Genomic DNA, 24075 nt, shown 5'->3' on the forward strand with positions numbered 1-24075 from the left:
TGAATATAAACAAGTGAGAGAGACACAAGCTGCAGGTGAAAGGAAAAAAGTTATCTGGCAGGTGCTCATCGCCTGGGCCTCTTTTGAAAACCTCCTTTAACTTCCCGAGGTATAAAACACACAGATGAGATGTCTCGTTTCAGCTTTTGTAGGAGCAGCTGCGAATTTAAATACGCATCACTCTACGCACAATATACAATTTTACTGTGTCTGTTTGCGGTACTAAAAATGGCAGTGTTTAATGAACTCTGGGTTATTTTTGTTTTCAGCCATTTCACGGCTTTCTGTGCTTTGGGTGAGGCAGAATCTCTCAAAATCAAAGGCTTGCTTTGAATGCTAGCTGATGTGAGCGAAATGCTTTGTTGTCGCACTAAAATAATTATCTGGAAAAGTTGAAGAAAATTGTAGGCAATAAGGACATGGTGACCTTGAGGCACTAGTTCTGTTCTCCACAAAAAAAGAGAGAGAAATTCATTATCTCTTCCGCAAAAAGACAAAATGTCATTCTATTTTTGAATAACATTTACGCCCTGTCGCACTGAGCAAACAACAAAACGAAAAGACATTCAATCCCGAGCGCCTACATGAGAGGAACTTTAGCCTTGAAACTTATACGAAACACTAACTGCTTTACATCAAAAAAGCAACGACACTAATGGCTGCTGTTATGATATAATGGCTGATTTGTCAGTTCTAATTGGAGCAACGATTGTCTGAAATGGTGTCACCATTGCAGTGATTAGAAACGATACACCATTCACCCCCATGACCTTCCTCTGCAGACCACACAGACTCTCTCTTTTTACATAGCTTAATTGCATCTTGCCTTGTGAGGATGTGGGTAATTCAATATAACGTCATGTTCTCACACTCGACTTGTCTGGATTAAATGTCCATCAAACTGCTGCAGTTTATCATAATATATTTCGTGGCCACAGTCTACTCTAATGTTACAAAAACTGCCTGCGCTATTCCATCCAGAGAGGTTGTAGAGATGAAATGTAGATGCGGGGGTTCAAATAAATCTAAACGTGTCACAAAATAATATCCCATATTCCATTTAAAGGTCTGTCCAAGCCGACCGCAATGAATTACTGCCTATTTGAGTGGTAACGGGCTCTCTGTATTGCTGTCTAATCAAATAATACCATCAATAAAGCAAGCAGAAAATAAACACATTAAATCAGGTGTCAAAATGATTCAAATATTGTCATCATTATTTTCCTTCCTTTTTGGACGCCAATGCCTCATAAAGGCTTATATAAACCATCATAAATCAGATGTTACATTTTGCTTTTAATCACCACAGCAGAAGCAACTATAACCGTCAACACGTCTTCATCTGATCCTTATAAACATTTACACTGCATTCAGAAGTGTGACAAAACACAATTGACTGAATTTATGAGGGAAAACAGTTTGATTTAAAGTCTTATGCCTAAATGAGTGAGATTATTTTGTGCACAAACTCAAATTGTGGCTAATTATTACCGTTCTTAATAATTCTAATAAAAATACTGTAAATAATCATTGTAAAGAGTTGATATGATTAAAAAAGTCATGGCAATATATGTTTTTTATGTTACTTGAACTTATTTTAAGGTAATTTAATCAGGTTTTTTAACATTTTTTTTTTAAGTTATACAAATTTTAAGGTACTGTTTTAAAGCAACATTCATTCATTTTGTTTTCGGCTTAGTCCCTTTATTAATCTGTGGTCGCCACAGCGAAATGAACCGCCAACTTATCCAGCATATGTTTTACGCAGCGGATGCTCTTCCAGCTGCAACCCATCACTGGGAAATAAAGTAACAATATTCACACTTATTTGGAAATTGTCTAATTTTATAACTTCAACCATTCATTTAATCTCCAGGTTTGGCGGGAGCACTTCCGGTTTAGCCTGAATTATTATATGATCAGTATATTAGTATCAGACCCGTAGCCAGTGGGGTTTGGGTGGTTCAAAAGACCCATTCCTCACGGACAAAGGTCCTCAATTTGTCCCATACAATAGCTCATTTGTCCTATTTTGACTGCTATGTTATCATAAATAGTTAAAATAACCCATCAAAAAAGGCTTTAAGACTAAGCAGAATGCTCTGTTGGCTAATCAGTTTTGGCCAATTCAAACTATTATTTTTTATGAGTCCAACATCCAAGGGCGTCACGGCGGCGCAGTGGGTAGCGTGATTGCCTGACAGCAAGAAGGTTGCTGGTTCGAGTCTCAGCTGGGTCAGCTGGCATTTCTTTGTGGAGTTTACATGTTCTCGCTGTGTTCGCGTGGGTTTCCTCTGGGTGTTCCAGTTTCCCCTACATGTCCAAAGACATAAGTAAGCTAAAGTGGGTAAGCTAAAGTGTCTGTAGTGTATGAGTGTGAATGAGAGTGTATGGGTGTTTCGCAGTGATGGGTTGCAGATGGAAGGGCATCCACTCCGTATAACATATGCTGGATAAGTTGGTGGTTCATTACACTGTGGCGACCATAGATTAATAAAGGGACTAAGCCGAAAAGAAAATGAATGAATGAGTCGTGAAAATGAGCTGAGAAACAAACAAAAAAAGTGTAAAAAAAAAAAGTGACCGTTTTATTGTTTTAATTTTTTATTATAATAAGGGCCAAAATTATGACTGAGGACAGTTGAAAGTGCTGATAAGTTTGTTATTTGCCTAACAAATTAAAATAGACAACAGTTTTTAATTTAAAACTTAAAATGTTTTTCTAATGATAATGAGAAAATAATTTTGCATTTTAAAAATAAGCATTTATTCATATTTTGTTATTCTAAATCTTTAGGAAATATTTTGGTACATTAAAAAGGGTGGTTATGATGCCTACCCGACAAGCTAATCCAGCTAAAACTAGTGCTTCACTAAAACGTGAATAACGGTAAAATGGTAAAATTACCGAAACTCTTTGATTGTTTTTGAGTGAGATTCTAATGGCCTAATCCACAGACATCCCAAGTCTCCCGGATGCCCGCAAACGAATGATAATCTCCCGAAAATCACGTGTCTCCCCTCTGGTCCTCAAATACGTCATGCACCCCTCTCTAATGCATCCCTCACTGCTCTTCAGATACGTAAACCTCGCAAAATCCCGCAACCTCTCGCAAATTATCAATGTCCCAACTCTCCCAACTTGGGATGTCTGAACCCAATTTAATGATCTACTTTATGCTAAGGTAGCGGAGGCCAGCTAGTGAAATGGTGGGGTTACATTGGTGCCGTGACCCAGATGGGAGTGAGGTTTAGGGGGGTTAGTGTAGCGGAGGCCAGCTAGTGAAATGCTGTGCTGGTAAACCTCACTCCTCTGACCTCTAATGGTGCTCTAGCGACAGATGTTAAAGGCCATGGTCTTTAGCCTCCTTGTTAGAGCAACCGACTCCCATGCAAAGAGCCGCCAGTTCGATCCCAGCTTGAAGCGGGTTGGATAGTGTAGGACCGGCGCTGTCTCACTACTTACACTAAGCTGACTAAAACTGCTCCCACCAGACTGGGGATCAGCTAGCTGAATGTATTCAAAAACTGTTTAACACAAGTTTACACAAGTTGTAAAATGAGCATATTTAGTGTTTCCTTAAGTAAGTTTAATGGATGTTAAGAATGTAAATTGAAGTGGCAAATATATTTAATTTGATTTAACTTAATCATTTTATGCAGCCATGATTTACAGTGTTTATATATATTTTGAGGTCCATGTGCATATATGCATGCATGTGTGTGTGAGTTGAATTAGAAAACGACTTATAAACACTTGTTTGTTTTCAGAACTAATCATAGTGAAGAAGATAATGTCATAGTGAAGAAGGGACTCTTTAGCTGTATCTTAAACCCCTTTTCTTTGTGGATAGCACAGAAATCTAAATTTGAGAACAGCAATGACTGTAGCACAAAGAATTATTACAACTAACACTTCTGTATGGTTACAGCAGACAAAAATAAGAAGATGTGTCAGCACATCTGCAGCCACAGGACATCACTAGTTTCTCACAGCCCAGACTGCTCTGCTGTGATTTTGATCCACTCGTCTTCAGTCTCTTCCACAGTTCAGTGAGTACAGGTCTCCAGCTGCAGAAAACATCCCCAACACCATGACATTTCCTCCTCCACCGTTCACTGATTTTTTTTACACAATTTGGATTTTGTCTTTTACCAGTTTGATGACGAATAAAAGGTTTCCCATTAGACCCTGCTTTTTGATCACTAAAATGAATTGTGGACTAGTTCTTAGTCCACACATCATGCTCCTCGGCAAAGGTTAGTTTAACCTTTTTATTCTGTCTGCTGAGGAGAGGCGTAGTCGGTATGCTTTCAGTTCAAATTCTCTTTTCTTAAACAATCACCACTTAACTGCCAAGCAAATCCAGCTGCAATGATAAACTAATTGCCCAATTAAATTCTTCTAACCCAGTCTTATAGGTAATACATGCCTCGGGCAACATTTTTAAAAATGACTCTGAAATACTTAGGATGTGCTTTGTTATATGTTTCAAAAACATGTCCTTCTTGCACAGGGCCATGAGAAGTTGGGGCTTGTTGTATAGATCACCTAACAAACTACAGATCCAATCCCATCTCTTAAACCAACCAATAGTTTTTCCAAAAGCAAAAGACAATAGTGCATTTACACATCGTTTTTTCCTTGATTTTACATATCTTTTACCTCTTATGTGGAACCGTGGTTCACTGAACTCAAACCTGTGCACTCTCTGGGCTCTTTTTTAATTATCTAGGCACAAAGTCTAAGGCACATGGCGCAAAAGCATTAAGGGCGTGTCTGAATCCACTTTTGCTATTTTAAGAACAGAAAAATACGCTCTTCGCCTCGGCGGATGGTCTAGCAGGGTTGTGCTTATTCTCTTAATGAGTTATGGGTGTGTTTTGAGCATTCATTCATTCATTCATTTTCTTTTGGGCTTAGTCACTTTATTAATCAGGGGTCGCCACAGCGGAATGAACCGCCAATTTATCCAGCATATGTTTTACGCAGCGGATGCCCTTCCAGTTGCAACCAATCCTTGGGAAACATCCATACACATTCAATCACACACATACACTACGGACAATTTAGCTCACCCAATTCACCTATAGCGCATGTCTTTGGACTTGTGGGGGAAACCGCAGCACACGGAGGAAACCAACGCGAACATGGGGAGAGCATACAAACTCTACACAAAAATGCCAACTGACTCAGCTGAGGCTTGAACCAGCGACCTTCTTGCTGTGAAGCTAATGTGCTACCCCCACAGCGTCACCGTGCAGCTCATGTTTTGAGCATAACATGCATTAAACCAATCTCATCTCTCTCCAGTCTCATCTCGCATTCTCTTTAGGAGTCAGTTGTGTCACGCCATGGCGTATTTACTATTTACATGGCAGACTTTGTATATGGAAAAACTTCACTAGCAACAAAACAGTTAAACAAACCTTCTGCAGCTAGGGTAAATAACAAGCCTCTTCCATTCAGCTTCTTTGCTTTCTCTTTACTTTACTTTTAATCTTTACTTTACTCCTTTACTTTAGTGGATAAGGAAATGGTGTTGTACACACTCCACTAAAGACTTCCATTAGAAGTTTGTCAAACTGAGTTATATCCAAACACAATTCCTATTGTTATGTCCCATATTGGGACGCATACGTCTCCAAAACCCATCAGGTGGACAAATCTAAACTTGTTTTTATTAAAACAAATAGAAATATGCATGGGCAACGCAGTGGTGCAGTAGGTAGTGCTGTCGCCTCACAGCAAGAAGGTCGCTGGTTCGAGCCTCGGCTGGGTCAGTTGGCGTTTGGCGTTTCCGTGTGGAGTTTGCATGTTCTTCCTGCATTCGCGTGGGTTTCCTCCGGGTGCTCTGGTTTCCCCCACAGTCCAAAGATATGGGGTACAGGTGAATTGGGAAAGCTAAATTGTCCGTAGTGTATGAGTGTGAGTGAGTGTGTATGGATGTTTCCCAGAGATGTGTTGCGGCTGGAAGGGCATCTGCTGCGCAAAACAGGGGCTGGATAAGTTTACGGTTCATTCTGCTGTGGTGACCCTGGATTAATAAAGGGACTAAGCTGAAAAAAAAATGAATAAATATGCATATAATAAATAATACCGCTATTAATAATAACATTATACAAATGCACATTGTTATGAATAAACTGAAACCCCCCCATCCGCCTGGTTTTTATATTTATGTAAAAATAATAATTTTGCAACATTTTAATCCTTTAATTTTTTTTTCATATCAAAAGATATTTGGGTATTGCTATACATCCTATTTGTTTTAAGCAATGTGTAAGCGTTTTGCACAAGCTCTGCAGTGGACCAGATTTTAGATGGTCAATGGCGCAATCTATTCTATTTCAGTTCCTCAAAATAGCAACGTGCCAACAATGTGCCTTAAGACACCTCCTTTCTAGACCGGAACACCCATGAGTCCACGAAGTGGTGCAAATGGAATTGCCATTTAAACAACGTGCCATAAACGTCTTGCATCTTATTGTGCCGGGTGTATGATAGGGCCCTCTGTATCATAAGTACAACACTGTACAAAGTGAGCAACCAAGCAAACAAGATAGGAGAAGCAAATGTATTCGATTACAAATTGTATATGTTGTAAGTTGTAAGTTGTATATGTTGTATTAGTTGTTATGTGGTATTTATTTGCTTCTGTATAAAAATAATCCTTTATTTTTCAATAACAAAAGCTGCTATCGTCATACTGGCCATAGTGTTCAGTTTACCTAAACTGCAGTCAAATGTATATTGAAATATGTTTTCCGGTTTCACAAAAATAGGCTTTAGGCATATATTTACAATGAGACTGTGTTGAGTTCGCTGCAGGTCTTTTGTGGATGACCAGTCTTTTTAGAGGTCTTGAATGAGGTCTTTGTGGCATTGTAAAGATACAGTATTCCAAAAGTCACACATTTGAAATGAGGAGCATCTTTTGCTATGGTTAAAAAGACCATCCCTTTACAATCAAGCTGCTTTTAAAGGGTTTTGGTCAATTTAGAAAGGCTCAATACATTGTAAAGTCCATGGAAACTGCAAAGTAAGGCTGTCGGTTAAACAGGGTTTATCAGATAACTAAGGAAATGACCACTGAATGCCATAATAAAACAGGTATTCAGAAGGGATATAAAAGAGCTATATAAGAGATTTTAAAATATCTCATTTAGGATTTTAATGCTACATTTCAAAATATTTGAAATATACCACTCATGGAATAATGTATGCTATTACGATAAACAGAACTAAGCAGTGACCTTTCTGAAGATTGTAGGTCATTGTCTAATTTTGATCTCCGAAGAGAAGAGCATGTACATCTTTAGTTAATTACCATACATGAACACATAATGACATGACACTGATATAACTGTTACTTTCTTTTCTTGTATGTTTACACGCATGAGGTCATATGTGCTAGACAAGAGCAATACTTATTTTTCACAGAACTTAAAATGGAAAACTCCTGGTCTTGATACCATTTATAAAGACATCCTGCTGTATATAAAAAAATAAACTATAGCAAAACGCACATTATTAAACAAAGCTTCAGAGTTATTAGTACTTTACTGTATCTTAAAGTATTCACTGGAAATAGAACTGGAAAGGAGTGCCAATAACATTAACTTAACTTTCTTTGAAAACTACAAACGAGGCATCTGAAAATATAGGCAAGATGTTAGCAAGCAACAATGGCTGATCATGAAAGCCAGTATGACTCTTTGAGAGCAGACTCATGTGGTATAATGTGAGCGTGTAATTCAAACTTTAATTGCCTACCCCGTGCATGTGTTCCCTCCGGCAACAAGGTGTAGTGTCTTCAGAACAGTGCTCCCGGAGCCATTATTTCTCCTCTCTGTTCTGCAGATAAACGCAAGAGTCCCAGTGTACATTATTAGTGTTGGCATGTTAATACGATGTGGCTTAAAAGCACCCTTTAACACGCCAGTACAGATATGAATGCTCTGCAAATGAATACTAAAACCATGTGTCAGATATCTCTATTTAAAAAGTCTAACTGACATAAATGACTTCCCAGGTTAAAAGGGATTAAACCAAGTGCTGGAGTGTTATAGAACACCATATAAAAGGAAAAGTAAACTAAAGGGCTAGCCGAATGGCAAAACTGTCTTTAAACACAGCTGAATTTCTAAAATTTCATGTTTTATAGGCTGTACTGAAGTGTCTGACAGGTTATTAATTCCAAAAGGTTACATGTGAGAATTACTGTGTCAAACTGGACAAACTGACAGTTGCCCGCAGTATACTTGGATTAAACCCCTGTATGGGGCATATATGACTCAGAGAACAAACAGTGTGTGTCTTATGTCTAAACGACTCCATGTTGTGTCGGAGCCCTAAAAGCAAGTCATTAATGTGCTGTTTGAGCAGAAAACAACAGAAAGTCTAAATGGAATCTGATTTAGCTCTTGGGGGCTTTTATAATGCGCATGCTGTAAAAGCAACTTAGTGGAAAAAAGATGGTCTCTCCTGAAATTACATCAGTTAATGCTTCCAGGAATTAGTCATTTGTCTGAAACTCATTCAGAGGGCTGTGACTTTAAATAAACTGCGTTCCTCTTAAAATTTCAAGGACGTCTGATGCATAGGCTGCATGATTGCAGAGTTGATGGTGTACAACGATAGCTTATAGCATATAGACACTAAACATCTGCTATATATTGGTCCTCACAGGCACCTGAAGCACTCCTCTCATGAAAGGCTTGTTTGCGGTCCATGCAATATGTCTCACTGTGAAAGTTGTGCTGTTGCCAAAGGTTTCAATGGGGTATTCCAATTTTTCACCTCTGAGACTTTAACACTTGCAAGGGCTTTTCAGAGAAAATCAAACTGTTACCTAGGCAACTGCCGCAATATTAGGGATAAGTTAACAACCTTTGCAGCCCTAACCATTCACAAATCCAGTTCAATATCGCAACTCATCTAACATTTTAAGCAGTGCTTATTGCTTCTCACTGTTGAAATAATCCAAATGAAATGCTTAATGCTATGTTCTGATTAGTTGTGTCAGTGAGCTCGTAATTGCTAGCGGTCTTGCTTGTTTTCATTCACAAGAGAAGCCAATGCTGCAGCACGATGCAAGTGCTCCCTCAGTTGATTCTCAATGATATTGCATGTCCTTGCGCTGTCATCAAATTGGGCTTTGCTTAATAATAATTCATTTGCATATACATTTACATCAGCAAGATTCTACAAGGTTATCATCTGACCCACCATCAGTTTTGTTTTATTTATTTTGAAATTTCTCATTGAAGTTGTGCTAATATACAGTGGTAACTTGCTAGATTATCTATAATATATTTTAATGTAAATATATATTATTAGTATGAAATTAAAATATATCTATTTGTTAGTTGAATGGATGGATGGTCGGATGGAATGATGAACATACATGATAGATAGATAGATAGATAGATAGATAGATAGATAGATAGATAGATAGATAGATAGATAGATAGATAGATAGATAGATAGATAGATAGATAGATAGATAGATAGATAGATAGATAGATAGATAGATAGATAGATAGATAGATAGATAGATAGATAGATAGATAGATAGATAGATATAGACAGACAGACAGACAGACAGACAGACAGAGAGAGAGATAGATAGATAGATAGATAGATAGATAGATAGATAGATAGATAGATAGATAGATAGATAGATAGATAGATAGATAGATAGATAGATAGATAGATAGATAGATAGATAGATAGATAGATAGATAGATAGATAGATAGATAGATAGATAGATAGATAGATAGATAGATAGATAGATAGATAGATAGATAGATCAGACCAACTCTGATCTATAAACCCTGATGTTGTCTTGACTTAATCAAGTAAAGTTGACTGAACATTAATTTTTTTTTTTATTATTTTGGTCCTGTCACTTAAAGATATGATTTAATTTAATATATGTAGCATGAAAATGCATCAACTTAAGATTTCAGAGGTAGTAGGCTCAAAATCATAATTAATCCTTAGATGAAATAGGTCATTTACAATGTAGTCTTGACTGTAAAATTGTAATATGTGAAACCTTTTACTGGAAGGTCTTTTTTTTTTATCATAAAACAAATGGTTGGTATAATTATTTACCATAATGGAAATAAATAGCTATTATTTTTCTTTACAATTTATTTAAAAAAAAAAAATTCATAGAATATGAATGTAAACACAGATACAGTATATAGACACTGAAGCAGTTTAAAGCCGCGAATTTATCGGCAGATCACTCTTATGTCAGCTCATACTGTAGATAGACCAGCTGATCTTCATGGCTTTAAAACACTCCAGTGTCAGTATATCTGTGTTTACACTCATTCAACAGCAGTGCGTTAAGTGAACTGAACAATTTAAGTATAATCTACAAAACTGACAAGTTGAATAAACTTAGATATGCAAGTTTTGGTAGACTCCATTACTTAATTAAATTGAGGCAACGAGTTCACTCAATTAATTTAGTTCAGTCAACTTATTAGGGTTTTCAGTGTATAGGTAGATAGATAGATAGATAGATAGATAGATAGATAGATAGATAGATAGATAGATAGATAGATAGATAGATAGATAGATAGATAGATAGATAGATAGATAGATAGATAGATAGATAGATAGATAGATAGATAGATAGATAGATAGATAGATAGATAGATAGATAGATAGATAGATAGATAGATAGATAGATATAAACACTTCATATGAAGCAATACTTCAGTGCTGTTATTGTTGAGTAAGAAATCTTCTATCGTTCAAATATGAGAGATGGGCTGAGTTGGCCTTAAACCTCATGAGACCAACAATGCCTGGCTTATCTCTTTTTCTAAGTCTGAGAACAACAATCTTTTGCTAAATAGAAACAGTGAAATTCTATTTTGAGTTGACTCGGAGATATGCAACACGTGACATATTATTTTAGGCACATTGAAGAGCATCACACAATTATGGGGCCCTGGAGTCATGAAAGAGCATCTACACCTGATACAGTGCTTATATTAAAATTCACTCACTGTGGTCTTACACTGCCCTCTGCAGGAACTTACATGGTTCCCAGTTTCTTGGTAATACTTACATTCAAAATGTTTTTTTTTTCAACAAAAACACGCTCATAATTATGTTCACCTGGATCAATTATGAATTACTTCATCAAAAGAGCAGCAGCGGCAAAAACATCAAACATCCAAAAAGTGTTTGATGTTCTTGCCTTTGCTGTTCTATCTGAAAATACTCCCACCAAAAAAACTTTAAATATAATTTCATTGACTGAGAAATCTAATGAAGATGTATTGCATATAAACAAAAACTAGATGCATAAATGCAGACACAAGTTTCTATAAATATGTAACTATAAAAGCCTTAAAGAGCCTTTATTATGGGGTTTTGAAAATTACCATCCATGTGTATAACACAGCTCTAAGTAAATGAAAACATCCAGTTGATGTTTACATTTGAAAGTGCACTGTGCAACGTGTTTAAAATGAATGATTATTTTGAGTCGACTCCATGAACATGAGAACTTTTACCCAAACATGTCGACATTGATAAGGGACATCGCCAAATATGAAGTACCTGTTCCGGTAAAACGTGAACGCGCCTTTTCCTTCAGACACTAGCGGAGCATGGGGGACCATGGGATTGATCATGACGCGATTACTATCACTGAGAGGTGGCCAGACATGCGGCTGTGGGGATTAAAGAGTTACAGTTTGTTTTACATCAATACAACAGTAGACCATATGCTGTGTTTGTTCCTGTCATTTTTCTTATGATTGATACAATATCCTACCCTGCAGCACAGGATTCGCTAGCCGTTGAATGTGTGTTGTTTTTACTTGGGGTTAGGGTTAAAAAATAGAGTATATGCTGGTGTTTAACTGCATTGCTTTATTGCATTCCTACATTGGGCTCACACTCTGTGCTACTTCATAACCATGGTGGGCGTTTCTCTCCTTCTTGTGCTAACCCCAGTTTACCACTCAAAATAGTCTGGGTCATCGGACCAATCACAGCAGATTCGCCTCACTTAAAAAAGGGGTTTGGGAACAAATGAATCAATGAACAAATCATATGGGAGTCGTTGGGATAATTAGATAAAAATAAATGCATATCATAAGACAATGAAAGTGTTTTTTGACCTTGCATGCATATCAGCCTTTTGTTAGAGACCCCCAAAACCAAAATATGACCTTTTTAATGCATAATATGAGCTCTTCAAAATGTATAAATAAGTGTATAAAATATAAGTGAACACATAATAATAATAATAATAATAATAATAATAATAATAATAATAATAATAACAACAACAATAAATTGTTATACAAAATACAAAAAACATAATGTTAATGAATAAACGAATGATGAAATATTAAGATTAGTATTAAAGAAACAACTATCAATTTAAATTGAAACAATCTGATAAAACTACTATTTTTTACAAGATAAAATCTACTAATTATATAATGATGTTGTCAAAAAAAATCAAATGTAAAAAGTTGTAAATATTTTTTTCAAATAATAAATTAATTAAACAAATATATTAAATAATATAAATAAAATATCTATCTATCTATCTATCTATCTATCTATCTATCTATCTATCTATCTATCTATCTATCTATCTATCTATGTCGATACAAATGACGAATGGTAGGCATATCAAAAAATATGGTATGCAATTTGCTGTGTCTTTGCATAACTACATTAGTCATCTGTGTGTGCGTGTAAGCTGTGAATGTCAATTTATCAGGATAACGCTAGATGCCGCTCTGTACATTTTGATACAGCGACAGAAGAGCGAAGAAGTATCGATATCCTGCTTCGTGTGTTTCTGGGATGTTGGAGGATTGACTGAGCGCTGAATGTCATGGCGACCAACAGCGAGCAACTTTCTTGTGGTTTCGTAACTGATACAAATCAAGAAGTCAACAACAAAGGTGAGTGTATATGTGAAAAATCATTCGCAAGAATATGGCGGATAAATTTAAAAACAAGGCGGAATGGCCGAACTGAATGCTGTTATTACAGACGCGCGCGGTTTGTTTGTAGCAAAGCCTGTTGCGAGTAGGATGCTAAGCTAACACATGCTAATGTGTCTTTGTCCGCGTGATCCCAGAAACGCTTAACCAAACATTTGTGTCGGTACGCTATTACTTTCCACGCTTACATACTTTATTACAATGTATCAAAGCTAATCGATTATACAGTACCTGTAAATTGAGCGGCTAGTGCACCTGCAGAACACGCGTGTTGTGCTAGCCTTTGTAGGATGCGCGTGCTCGGTCAGCCGCGCGGGAGGCGATGCTTACATTCTATCTCGCATCTGAATAAAATAACCACGTAAGAAACAGACACTTGGCGTAAACATTATCAACAGGCATGCTTGTATTATAAAAGTAGTAAATATACACAAAACCATATTGATTGATGAGGCGTACGATGGCAAAACAATCACGCGAGAGATATAATTCACCAAGATATTCGGTGGTGATGCTACTGTCTCTACTTATGTAACGTTGCAGCTTGGTATTTGTTTTTGTTTATCATTTAGAGTTGTAGCCAGTTTTTTGTATGTAAGTGTACCATGGTATCCAGAGTTTTCTTTTAAATTGTTACATTATTTTTTTTAACAGTTTAAGTTAAGAAGTTTGATAACGTTGAGTTTAATTAAATAGCAAGCTAGCTAATAATTTACTCAGGTCAGATGGTAGTGACTTTTTGTATTCAGCAGAACCTTAAAGACTTTTAGCTGAAACTGTAGTGCTTGGCAATTCATAAAGTCAATAGGCTAGCTGCACTTGTAAAGTCAGAAAGCATAAACAGGTAAAACATAATTTGTTCCCACGTTATTTGCAACATTAATACACACACACAAATTATTCACAGCCTCAGCAAAAACAGTGTGTTCGCGACAGTCAAAGAATTTTGCTGTGCAAAACCATTTATAACATTACTATTACTCTTTTGTTGTTTTGGTTATATTTACAGTCATTGTAGTCAAATATACCACACACACAAAATATTATTTAAAAAATATTTTATAGTAACAATTAGAGCTGCTGGATATTGTAAAAAAACGGACATTGCGATATTTGGTTTTGCGATAATATATATTGCGATATGAATATCATTTTAGTAGACGATTTGGTTATCTCTATTTGGAAAGATTTCATTAATTTAGATCAACTGGCAATGATCAAGTCTTTTTCTGTGCAATGCATCTGCATAAATTATAATAAATTACAAGCAAAAATAAATAAACAGTGCTTTATGGTTTTCTGGAGAGTCTAACAGTAGTGAAGTACAAAAATTGAAAAATCTAATGTAAAATGACATGGTTATCATTTTATAAATAATACAATAAATAATATATTCCTGAAATGTGACTATTGCAGATACACACATTGCGATATTGCTGCTGTAACGATATATTGTTCAGCCCTAGTAACAATTATGAACTGCTAGTTTGGGTGCAAATATGGTTTTAAAAAATTGTACAATGAAAATTTGGAGGTAGTTTGTTTGAATGGCTGCAAGTGATAAGTCAGCATTTGGTTGAGGATGATCATTATACATTAACATGAATGGGTTGTCCACGTTAGTCCAGCATTTGATTACAGAAGTAAGAAACATATTTTAACTGCACATACAATAAGAAATATTGAGAGTGACCGACAGATAAAATTGTGTGATTCAAAAGTGATTTGTCCAGCCGATGTTATTATGTAACAGCTCTGTTGATAGAGTGCAAAGAAGCTTTATGTGTTCAGGCAAGTGGGTCAGATATTATGTAACATATCCATGACAAAACATTTCAAGGCAATAACTTAATGAACAATTGCTAGAAATATGGTGATTTGATAATTTGTTTTTATATTAATTGAACTATTTCTAAGGCCATCACAAATCATTCTTGCAGTTATGAAAATCTCATCCCACTGTCTTGGTAAAGTAAGAAAAATTCACAACAACGTTACAGAAAACAAATAGTTTTCATAAAGCTCTTTTTCTTGAGGAATGCATCGTTTTTTTAGAGGCTGTTGTGTTTTTGGCATTTATATAGGTGTGAAGGTTTCTCAGTGGCATCAAATCTTTGTTACCCTAAGAATAAATCTTAGGGTAAAATCTTAAAAATAGACGTATCTGTAAGATGTAAGGATTAGTTGATGATTATTATTATTTTTTGCTTTTTGTTTTTCATTTCAGAGTGAAAACTGAGGGTCAACACATTTTGTGTCCCAATTTACAGAGCAAAGACAACAGAAATTGTTATCAAGATTAAGATTGGGAAACAGCTGAACCCGTTTTTGACATGGAGTGTGCTGTGAACACTGGCCCTGGTAGGTTACTAGTTTATGTATATAATTAAGTATTTTTAGAAGTTCATTGCATTCTAGATTTGTCTGAGAGCTTATTTCAGTATATAACTTGTTACTTTCAGATTACTATTCCAGATAAGTTTACTGACATTGCTGTTATTTGTTTTCAGGTAAAAGTGTAATTTGGAATTCAGATGTTTGCTATTTCTCAGTTGCTAATATTCCTTACTGAGATATGCTAAAGTCTGTTTTTGTCCTATAGCTTTGAAATATAATGTTCTTGTAAATGTTAGAATATACTTTTTTCATACTGTTGTTGTAGCATATGTTTGTAAACATGTTACCTCAACAGATGATGAGCCATCTGATACTGCTGTTCCATATGAAGCCATGATTGTTAAAGATGGGAGCGAGACCCCAAAAAAGAAAAACAAGAAACATAAGAAACACAAAAGTAAGAAGAAACGCAAGAAGCGTAAGGGTGAAAAAGGCAGCAGCTCTGAATCTGGTGTAGAGTCAGATGGTGATTCCCGAAAAAGAACAAGGTGAGAGTTGTTCTTCTTTTGTTGTTTCTTTTCTCAGTGCGTTTAGGTTCATTTATATAAATTTAATGATTTTATTTTAAAGTCTGAAAAAGGATGGCTCTTCTAACCCAGAGGTTGATGATCTTGCGAATGCCACAAAAAACTGCACAGAAGGTAAATGCATAATTAGTACAATAATTAAGAGGCAAATTATCACACATATATGCACAATTTAAACTAACGTATTTTAACAGAAATTGCCTTTCACAATAAAAAAGTAAACAGTCATATTTGTCTTTACAGATGCAGAAGCTGATGCTAAGGTTAAAAAGCAGAAACATCGTGCTGTGAAAAAGAAGAAAAAACGACGGAAAGAGGAAGAAAAGCAAGAGAAAAAGTCCTCATCTCGATCAAGATCAGGAAGTACCTCGGGGTCAGGGTCAGAATCGGAACCAGACTCTAAGCAGTCACAAAAATTGCTGATGGAGTCTTTAAAGTTGGACAGGAGGTCTCCAATGACTACTATTAAAATAGATAAAATTCAAGATGGCACACCCGAACTAGAAGATAAAAACAGAGATATAACATCTGATCACAGTGAAGATGAAAGTTTCAAACTAGGAGAGAGAAGAAAGCTGATTCCTGAGAATGTACATGCTCTAGTTACTGAAAGGGACGTAAAAGTGGAACCTATTGATGAAGATGAAAGTTTTGGTATAGCTCAAGCACTTCCTGATATTATTCCCAAACAAGAGAATGTGCAGAAGGACATCTCAAAGGAAGCAAATGGTAATCAGAAGGAAAGAAAAAAACAGTCCCCTTCCAGGTCAAGGTCACGATCACTTTCAGACACTAAAGGGAAGAAATCCAAACATAGTCGGTCCAGAACACCAAAGCAGTCGTCTGGTAAATCAAGACGTGATAATCACAGATCATCTTCAAGGGACAGGTCTGTATCTGCCTCTGGTGGAAAAGATCGAACAAAACGAAGAAGCTCAAGATCTCCTCCTAAAGCAACAAAGAAAACTGTACGGAGGTCAAGGTCGCTTTCTGGTAAAAGAGGGTATCGCTCTGACTCAAGGTCTCGCACGAGGACCAAAAGATCCAGGAGTAGGTCCCTACGACGTGGCCATCGTTCAAGATCTAGGTCAACTGGAAGATCAAGACGGTCACGCTCAAGATCAAAACAGTCTGTTTCAAGGAGGAAGAATCGGCGCTCAAGATCACGATCCAGATCTGTACGCCGAGGAAGACACTCAAGGTCACGTTCTCTAAAAAGGACACCTGTTTCTCGAGCAAGACGATCCAGGTCTAGATCTGTCAGAAGAGCAAGACGAACACGCTCAAGATCCGTTGTGCTCCGTAGAAGATCCAGATCCCGCCCAAAAAGAAACAGAAGATCAAGATCTCTTCATAGAAGATCAATTTCAAGAAGCCCAAGACGTCCGAGTAAATCTCGATCTCCCTATCGCTCCAGGCCCTCTAAGTCACGTTCTCCTGCACTCCGTAAAAGGAAGTCAAAGTCTATGAGCCCTCATAGCACAAAGTCAGAATCAGTATCTCCTGTGCGACATAAAAGATCGAAGTCACGTTCGTCCTCACATGGTTCAAAGTCTGAATCACCAAAATTAAGAAAGACCAAAAAGCAAAAAAGTAAACGGTCGAGGTCCATTTCTCCAAAACGCAAATCAAGATCCATTTCCAGGGAACAACAATCATCCGATAGAAGTATATCCCCTTCCATGAAAGCACACTCCAGATCTCCTGCTAAAGAAGACAAGTCTTTAAAGGATAAGAATTCAAAAGAAACCTCAGAAACTACACAGAAACTTTTGGTAGCCATTGAAGAAAAAATTGAAGTAAAGGGGACAGCAGGGTCTGGTGGATGGAAACCAGTGATTACTGAATGTACATCTGTTCAAAAGCCAATAAATGAAGATGTAACATCAGAATGTGACCCTCCAAGTAAAAAAATCAGGGAAGAGCCAGAGGATCCCTTTGAATGTGAAGAAAGACCAATCCGGTCCAGATCTTTATCCTTGGAGCCAGTTCCTCAACACGGTACAGCAGGGTCAGAAGAAGATTATCAATCAGGGAGCTCACGATCACCCTCACCTATTACAAAAAAAGATTCTAAGTCCTCCAACAGAACGTCACCTGTAAGAAAAAAACGCTCTAGGTCAACTTCATCCACGAAGAAGAGACGATCCAAGTCAAAATCTGTTAGCAACAAGAGGAGGTCAAGATCTCCTGCTAGAAAACATAAGTCGAGGTCTCCATCACATATTCGTAAAAAAAGGACAAAGTCAAGGTCACCTGTTCGTAAAAGGAGATCTCGATCCAGATCAACAAATCGAAGAGCAAAATCAAGGTCGAAATCTCACACAAGAATAAAGCGCTCAAAAACAAAGTCCCCCAAGCGGAAACGGTCAAAGTCTAGATCACCAGTTCGAAAGAGGAGGTCAAAGTCACCTGCAAGAAAGAGAAGATCTCGTTCAAGATCAAGGGCTCGGAGGTCACGATCCAAAAGGTCGCGCTCTGTGTCACGCCGGAGAAGACCAGCATTTAGAGGGCGATCATTTGACAGACGAGATCGTTGGAAACGTGAACCAAGTCATTCCCCAATTTTAATTCTCCGTAAAAGGAGGTCCACCTCAAGATCTCGAAGGAGTTCTAGCAAGACGCCACCACGCCTTACTGACCTAGGTAAATATACTTTTTGCATGGCTCCCACTTAATAGCATTTTTTAAAAATTCAAGACTGTAATCTCTCCCTTCAGATAAAGAGCAACTACTGGAGATTGCAAAGGCTAATGCTGCTGCAATGTGTGCTAAAGCTGGAATGCCCATACCTGAAAGTCTCAAGCCAAAGGCAATTCTACAGTTACCCCTGCCAACCCCAGCTCCAGCCCCCTTGTCTTTGCCTCTGCCACTGCCCATGCCCAATTTACCTATGAATCTGCCCATGGGTATACCAGGTATGCCTCCAATGCCAAACATGACAATGAACGCTGCTGTGGCAAGTATGACTGCAGCGACAATGACCGCTGCTCTCTCAAACATGGGTGCACTGGCTGCTATGCCCCCAATGCCTCCACTTCCTACCATTACCAACAAGCCCCCTCCTGCACCCACACCTAATCTGGCCAGTATTGAAGAGGTGAAGAGGAAAGTGACTCAACAAGCTAACAGCATTAGCATCAAGGAGTTCACAGAGGTGAGATTTGCACAGTTGAGCTTTTATGGTGTCCCAGCTGATCAGTGAATCATATATTTTATGTAAATATTCATATTTTCTTTATTCAGTGTTGATGTGTTAAATAGTCTTAATTTTAAGTACAAGGTTGCAGTGCATTTCTGTTTAAATTAGCTGCTTTTTTTTTTACTTTGTATGTAAAATAATCCCGAAAATATGAATATTTTCTTTACTGAGAGATGAATGAATTAGTACCAGTTTTAAGGCGAATTTACACAGCAGTTTTTTTGTCAGATCAGTATACCGCTGTTTGTGTCTTTTGGCTTCTATCAGAGCTCCTTTTTACCAGTTAAACATTCTTAATGGTTTCATATCCGGTGGAACAATGTCTTGAGAAGTGATCTGATATAAAATCTGTAATTGTTCATGATTAAGATTTCTTTAAAAGTCATGTGATTGTAAAGATTTGAGTAACAGCCTTTGAAAATATTTAAATAAAAAGGACTACTTTTAAAATTTTACAGACTATTTAAAAAAGTTTTCTCAAACCTATTCTTGGTGAGATCTTTAAATAAAATTCAGTCCCAAAATATTGAATGGTGGTGTCTCCCTGAAACAAACCATTTTTATCACTAATCATCTCTTCTTTTTTTTTAAGAAATGTAAACAAATTGCACAGAGCAAGGAAGAGATGAGTATTGCACGGCCACATGTTTCAGATGATGAGGATGAGACACGGGTGAGTACTAATCCTTACATTTGAAGCAGCAAAACATTTGTATGTGCAGGATTTGTACTAGAAGACTAGAAAGTACTAGAAAAATATTTTGCAGCTAAACTTAAGGCTAAGGTTCTCAACAGGAGGCACGTTGCTCTTTAAAATGTGGCCTGCAATATTTTATGCAACATATAATGCAGCATTTATTGAAGCACTAGGGCTGTAATGGTACATTCATTTATCCCGAACCATACCGGTTTGGTTCATGTACCCTCACGACGAATACAGAATACATTCACAAAGAATGCGTTTTTCTGACTGAAAATGCAGCACGGCATCACTCACCAGTGGTTAGCCACTGGTCCCGCCTCTGAGTTTTTGTGATTGGTCCACTTTTTTTTTAACTGACAGTATGTGTGACAAATGAGTGCTGCTGCAGGTGAAAGTTGAAATCGTTTTGTCTTCACGCGGCTTTTAAACATGCAGTGCTGCACAAGACTCAAGTGTATAAATGTCACGCCTGTCCGTAAACATTGGAAAAATAAGATATTGTTTCATCATGTGAGCTCGTAAGTCAGTCTGTGAGTGTTCTCCACACACACACACACACACACATTAATATTGCATAATATAACAGGGGTACATACCAACCCGTGACTCCAGTGTACCGCAACACCACTATGAAGCACACAATTTTCTTTTACAATTGTTTTTTACATTATTATAATGCTTTATAAAATAAGCCGTAATGTAGACAAAACAAAAAAGTATATACATGTATTTTTTAAATAAAAATTAATTAGGCCTGTATAATTTCACAACCTATCACAAGACTACCATGTACACCACCCAATCCTTATGGAACCTTTCATTACATTTTACTGTACTTTGATGCTGACCAAAATAAGAAAAAGTGAATAATGAAAACCAGATTTTTAACCCTTCATGGTTAATTCGCTTTTATGGAGGTACATGGGAAAACTAATGTGTCTCATCTGTCAAAAGCCTTCTTTAAACAATTTTTAAAAATGTTCAATTATATATGCGCGCGTGTGTGTGTGTGTGTGTGTGTGTGTGTATATATATATATGTACACACATATGTGTGTGTGGCCCCCTGTATCTCATGTGGTTGATATTTGGCCCTCAACGCCACTGAATTTGAGAGCCTCTGACTTAAGGGTTAGTTCACACAAATTAAAATTGTCACACATTTATCTTGCACTTGTTTCAAACCAGTTTATTCTGATGAACACAAAAGAAGATATTTTAACGAATGTTGGAAACTGTATTCCTCAGAACATTCCTATAAATATCATCTTTTGTGCTCAATAGGAAAAAATAAATGCATAAAGGTAAACCACATCAGAGTAAGCAAATATAAGTATGTTTTTATTTTGATTTAAATCTCTTAAATTGCCTTGCTAGATTTCATAAATGTTTTCTGGTTGCTTGTTCTTACCTTTTACACTTTTTTCCCCAACTACTTTGCAGTAATCCACTGTCCTACTCTAATGGATCTCACATCTACCGATGATGGAAACCTGTGGCTTACATTTTGGGTTAAAGATGAACTCTGCCAGAGGCCAGTTTGGATCTTGTAAATGAGGCTTTTGTTGGCTCACAAGAGTCTGATATTTTGAGAATCTGGACACTTGAAACTACATTGATTTCAGTGGTTATCTTTAAATTGTCCAAGCTACATGAACCTTTTTTATTTACAGTTAATTATAAACTATGAGATTATACCATTTAGTATGTCTCAAGTTGGAACAAAAGGAGTAAAGTGTGAAACAGACATGTGACCTGCCCAGACTGACAGTGAAACTTTTTTTTTTGTTACCCATTACACATGGTGCCTCTTGATACCATAAAGAAGGACCTCTCTGGTACATTTATTTCAGATTTATAGGTGTACCTAAAAGAAAAAAAATATTTTGGGGTGCAACTTAGATCACTGGTCAAGTCTGTTGGTCCACACTTTCAGAGGTTCTGTTAACGCATAGATAAATGATCATTTTAGAAGTATTCCCCCGCTGTATTTTAAAGTTTATTAAGTGTTAATCACTTATTTAAATGCATATATGGTGAAGATAATTGTTTTTTTGTTCCTTAACACTTTGTGAACTTTTAAAACAAATTAAATGTTGAGGTTCAGAAATGTGGCTGTACTTGAGTGCTATATTAACAGATGATTTTTGCATTGATGTGCATTGTAAGGGTTTTGACCACTGACTTTCTTTTAGTTAGTTACTTTGGTTAAACCTTGCTGTGTGCTTGTGACTGATATTGTGCTCTGATGTAATCTAAAATAATATTACAGAGAATGAACAGTCATTGATGAGATTTTGGGAATTATTTTCACAATTTTAGTGTATCGTACAGTGCATCATTATGAACATGATGCAGTTGTGTGGTACACAAGTGCAGTTTTATTGATGAACTGAAATATTTGACCCCGGCATAGATGCAGGGTGGAATGCTGTATTTTCAGTAGAACATTTCACCATTCTAGATGAGGGGTGATTAAAATGAATATGATTTGCATACGATTTTCGTTTAGACAAATGTACTGTAAGATGTACTATATACTGTGTAGGTGTATTTTGTCGTTTTTTTTACCTCTCCCCTCCGCTGTCTTCTGCTATGGTGGAGATCACTTTCCAATTTATTTAAGAAATGTGATGATGGCACAGCTCCTCATAATCTGGAAAAGTCATAATGTTAAGGTTAACAATTAGTTTATTTAACTTGACAGGATGTCTTACACTACATTGCTAAGTTGTAGATTTAACAGTGTATTACCTATGGTGAAAAAAGTGACACCCACTTCTTTCCACAGCTTCGTTCCACCTGTAGTGTAGTGTGCATATAAATAATTAATTAGATTTAATATGAACAACAGATTTCAAACTGGAAATTTGATTTTCATTTTGTTCACTCAAAGAGGGTGTTTGCCTGGAAAAAACAATTCTAGTATCATCTCTCACCCTTTCAAAAATGACACAATTGGCTTCTCCAGAACTTCTCCAGACCAGAATTTTTTTTTTTTTTTTGGTTTGCATTGACACCATTGGAGTTATTTTAGGAAAGAATTAATTTTTTTTAATTATGCCTTTAAGTATGAATACGGCCCTGGTTTCTTTAAGGTTAACATGGAAAAGTTCTTCTGCAGGTACAAGCCCACATTCCTTTCATAAAAATGTGAAAGATCTTCAGTTTTGACAAAGCATTTTTTTAGCCTTTACATCACATTGTGAAACATAATGGCACACAATCTTTGTTAATAGTGCAACATCAAATAATAAAGGAAACAATCAAAATCACTTTGAAAATGTGTGTGTGTGTTTTTTTTTTTTTATACATTGATTCTCATGCAACTTTCTTTTCAGGAGCTTTCTTTTCAATTGCCAGCAGATGGTGGCAATTGGAATGTGAGAAGTGTGTGCTTTAAAGTAATAAGCATTATGTTAATGACTGGAATGGTAAGAGTAGTGTTTTCTCTTTGAATTATTACAGTAAGGGCATTTGGGCAAGGATATTGGAAACACACACATTTCACAATATTTATGCACATAATGGTTTGATATGCAAATTTTATTTTTTTTCTTTGCCCAAAAAAGTAATTAAAGAATATCAGGAAATGAAACATTTACTGACAATTGTTCAGTTTGTTAAATTTACGGAGATTCCAGAAGGCTTTTTTATGACCTCTCTTAAGGACATTTTTAACAAAGTGACACCAGGAAAACTTTTTTGAATTTTTTATCATGTATTGACACTAAAAATCTTACTTATTTTATGTATTCATTTGTTTGTGGTTTTTGATTGTATATTTATTATTAATATATTCTTGCTGTGAAAATAGCCTTGGTGACATGGTATTAAACAAAAAAAAAAAAAAAACATGTTCAATTTATGATGTCAAAATGGAATACTTGTAATGTATTATTGGTATAGTGGTTAATATTTCCAGGACAGCATATTTTAGGCCACCTCCTACATAAATTGAATGCATAATATATCATATAACGTCTACTTCACTTTAATTACAAATGTTTGCTTGTCAAGTTTAGATTTTTTTCATGTTCCGTGTCTGATAAAATACATTTAGGCCATTGTATGATTTCAATTAAATATATCAATACATGTCAGTAACTATTTCAGATAAAACACCTTAATAACTTGTCAAATAATTGTTCTTATATCAAATCTTAAATATCTATATCTGTTTGAGTGACATGACTTTGGCCTCGTTTGCTAGCACATATGCTAGCATGTTCTTCCATACTATT

General features: G+C 36.3%; 1 protein-coding gene across 2 annotated transcripts; it reads left to right on the forward strand.

Moving 5' to 3' along the window:
* Positions 1-12846: 12846 nt before the first annotated feature.
* On the forward strand, positions 12847-23115 carry sona (SON DNA and RNA binding protein a). Of its 2 annotated transcripts, none has more exons than XM_056465632.1 (8): positions 12847-12961; positions 15231-15364; positions 15696-15888; positions 15971-16041; positions 16171-18573; positions 18648-19084; positions 19722-19802; positions 21275-23115. In XM_056465632.1, the coding sequence occupies exons 2-8, from the start codon at positions 15337-15339 to the stop codon at positions 21275-21277; spliced, it is 3216 nt and encodes a 1071-aa protein (XP_056321607.1). In that variant the 5' UTR covers positions 12847-12961; positions 15231-15336; the 3' UTR covers positions 21278-23115. The 2 variants fall into 2 exon arrangements, with proteins under 2 accessions (XP_056321607.1, XP_056321608.1); XM_056465633.1 differs by having other exon boundaries at positions 15274-15364.
* The last annotated feature ends 960 nt before the right edge of the window (positions 23116-24075 follow it).

Source organism: Danio aesculapii, chromosome 9, assembly GCF_903798145.1.
Source record: "Danio aesculapii chromosome 9, fDanAes4.1, whole genome shotgun sequence".
In the NCBI taxonomy this organism is placed as follows: domain Eukaryota; kingdom Metazoa; phylum Chordata; class Actinopteri; order Cypriniformes; family Danionidae; genus Danio; species Danio aesculapii.

What these genes read in the sequence shown, in the direction of transcription:
- sona (XM_056465632.1), top strand. Translation starts at nt 15,337, where the DNA reads ATGGAGTGTGCTGTGAACACTGGCCCTG. An exon ending in GATTCCCGAAAAAGAACAAG is followed by an intron (nt 15,889 to 15,970) that starts GTGAGAGTTGTT and finishes TTTATTTTAAAG; the next exon opens with TCTGAAAAAGGATGGCTCTT. An exon ending in GCATCAAGGAGTTCACAGAG is followed by an intron (nt 19,085 to 19,721) that starts GTGAGATTTGCA and finishes TTTTTTTTTAAG; the next exon opens with AAATGTAAACAAATTGCACA.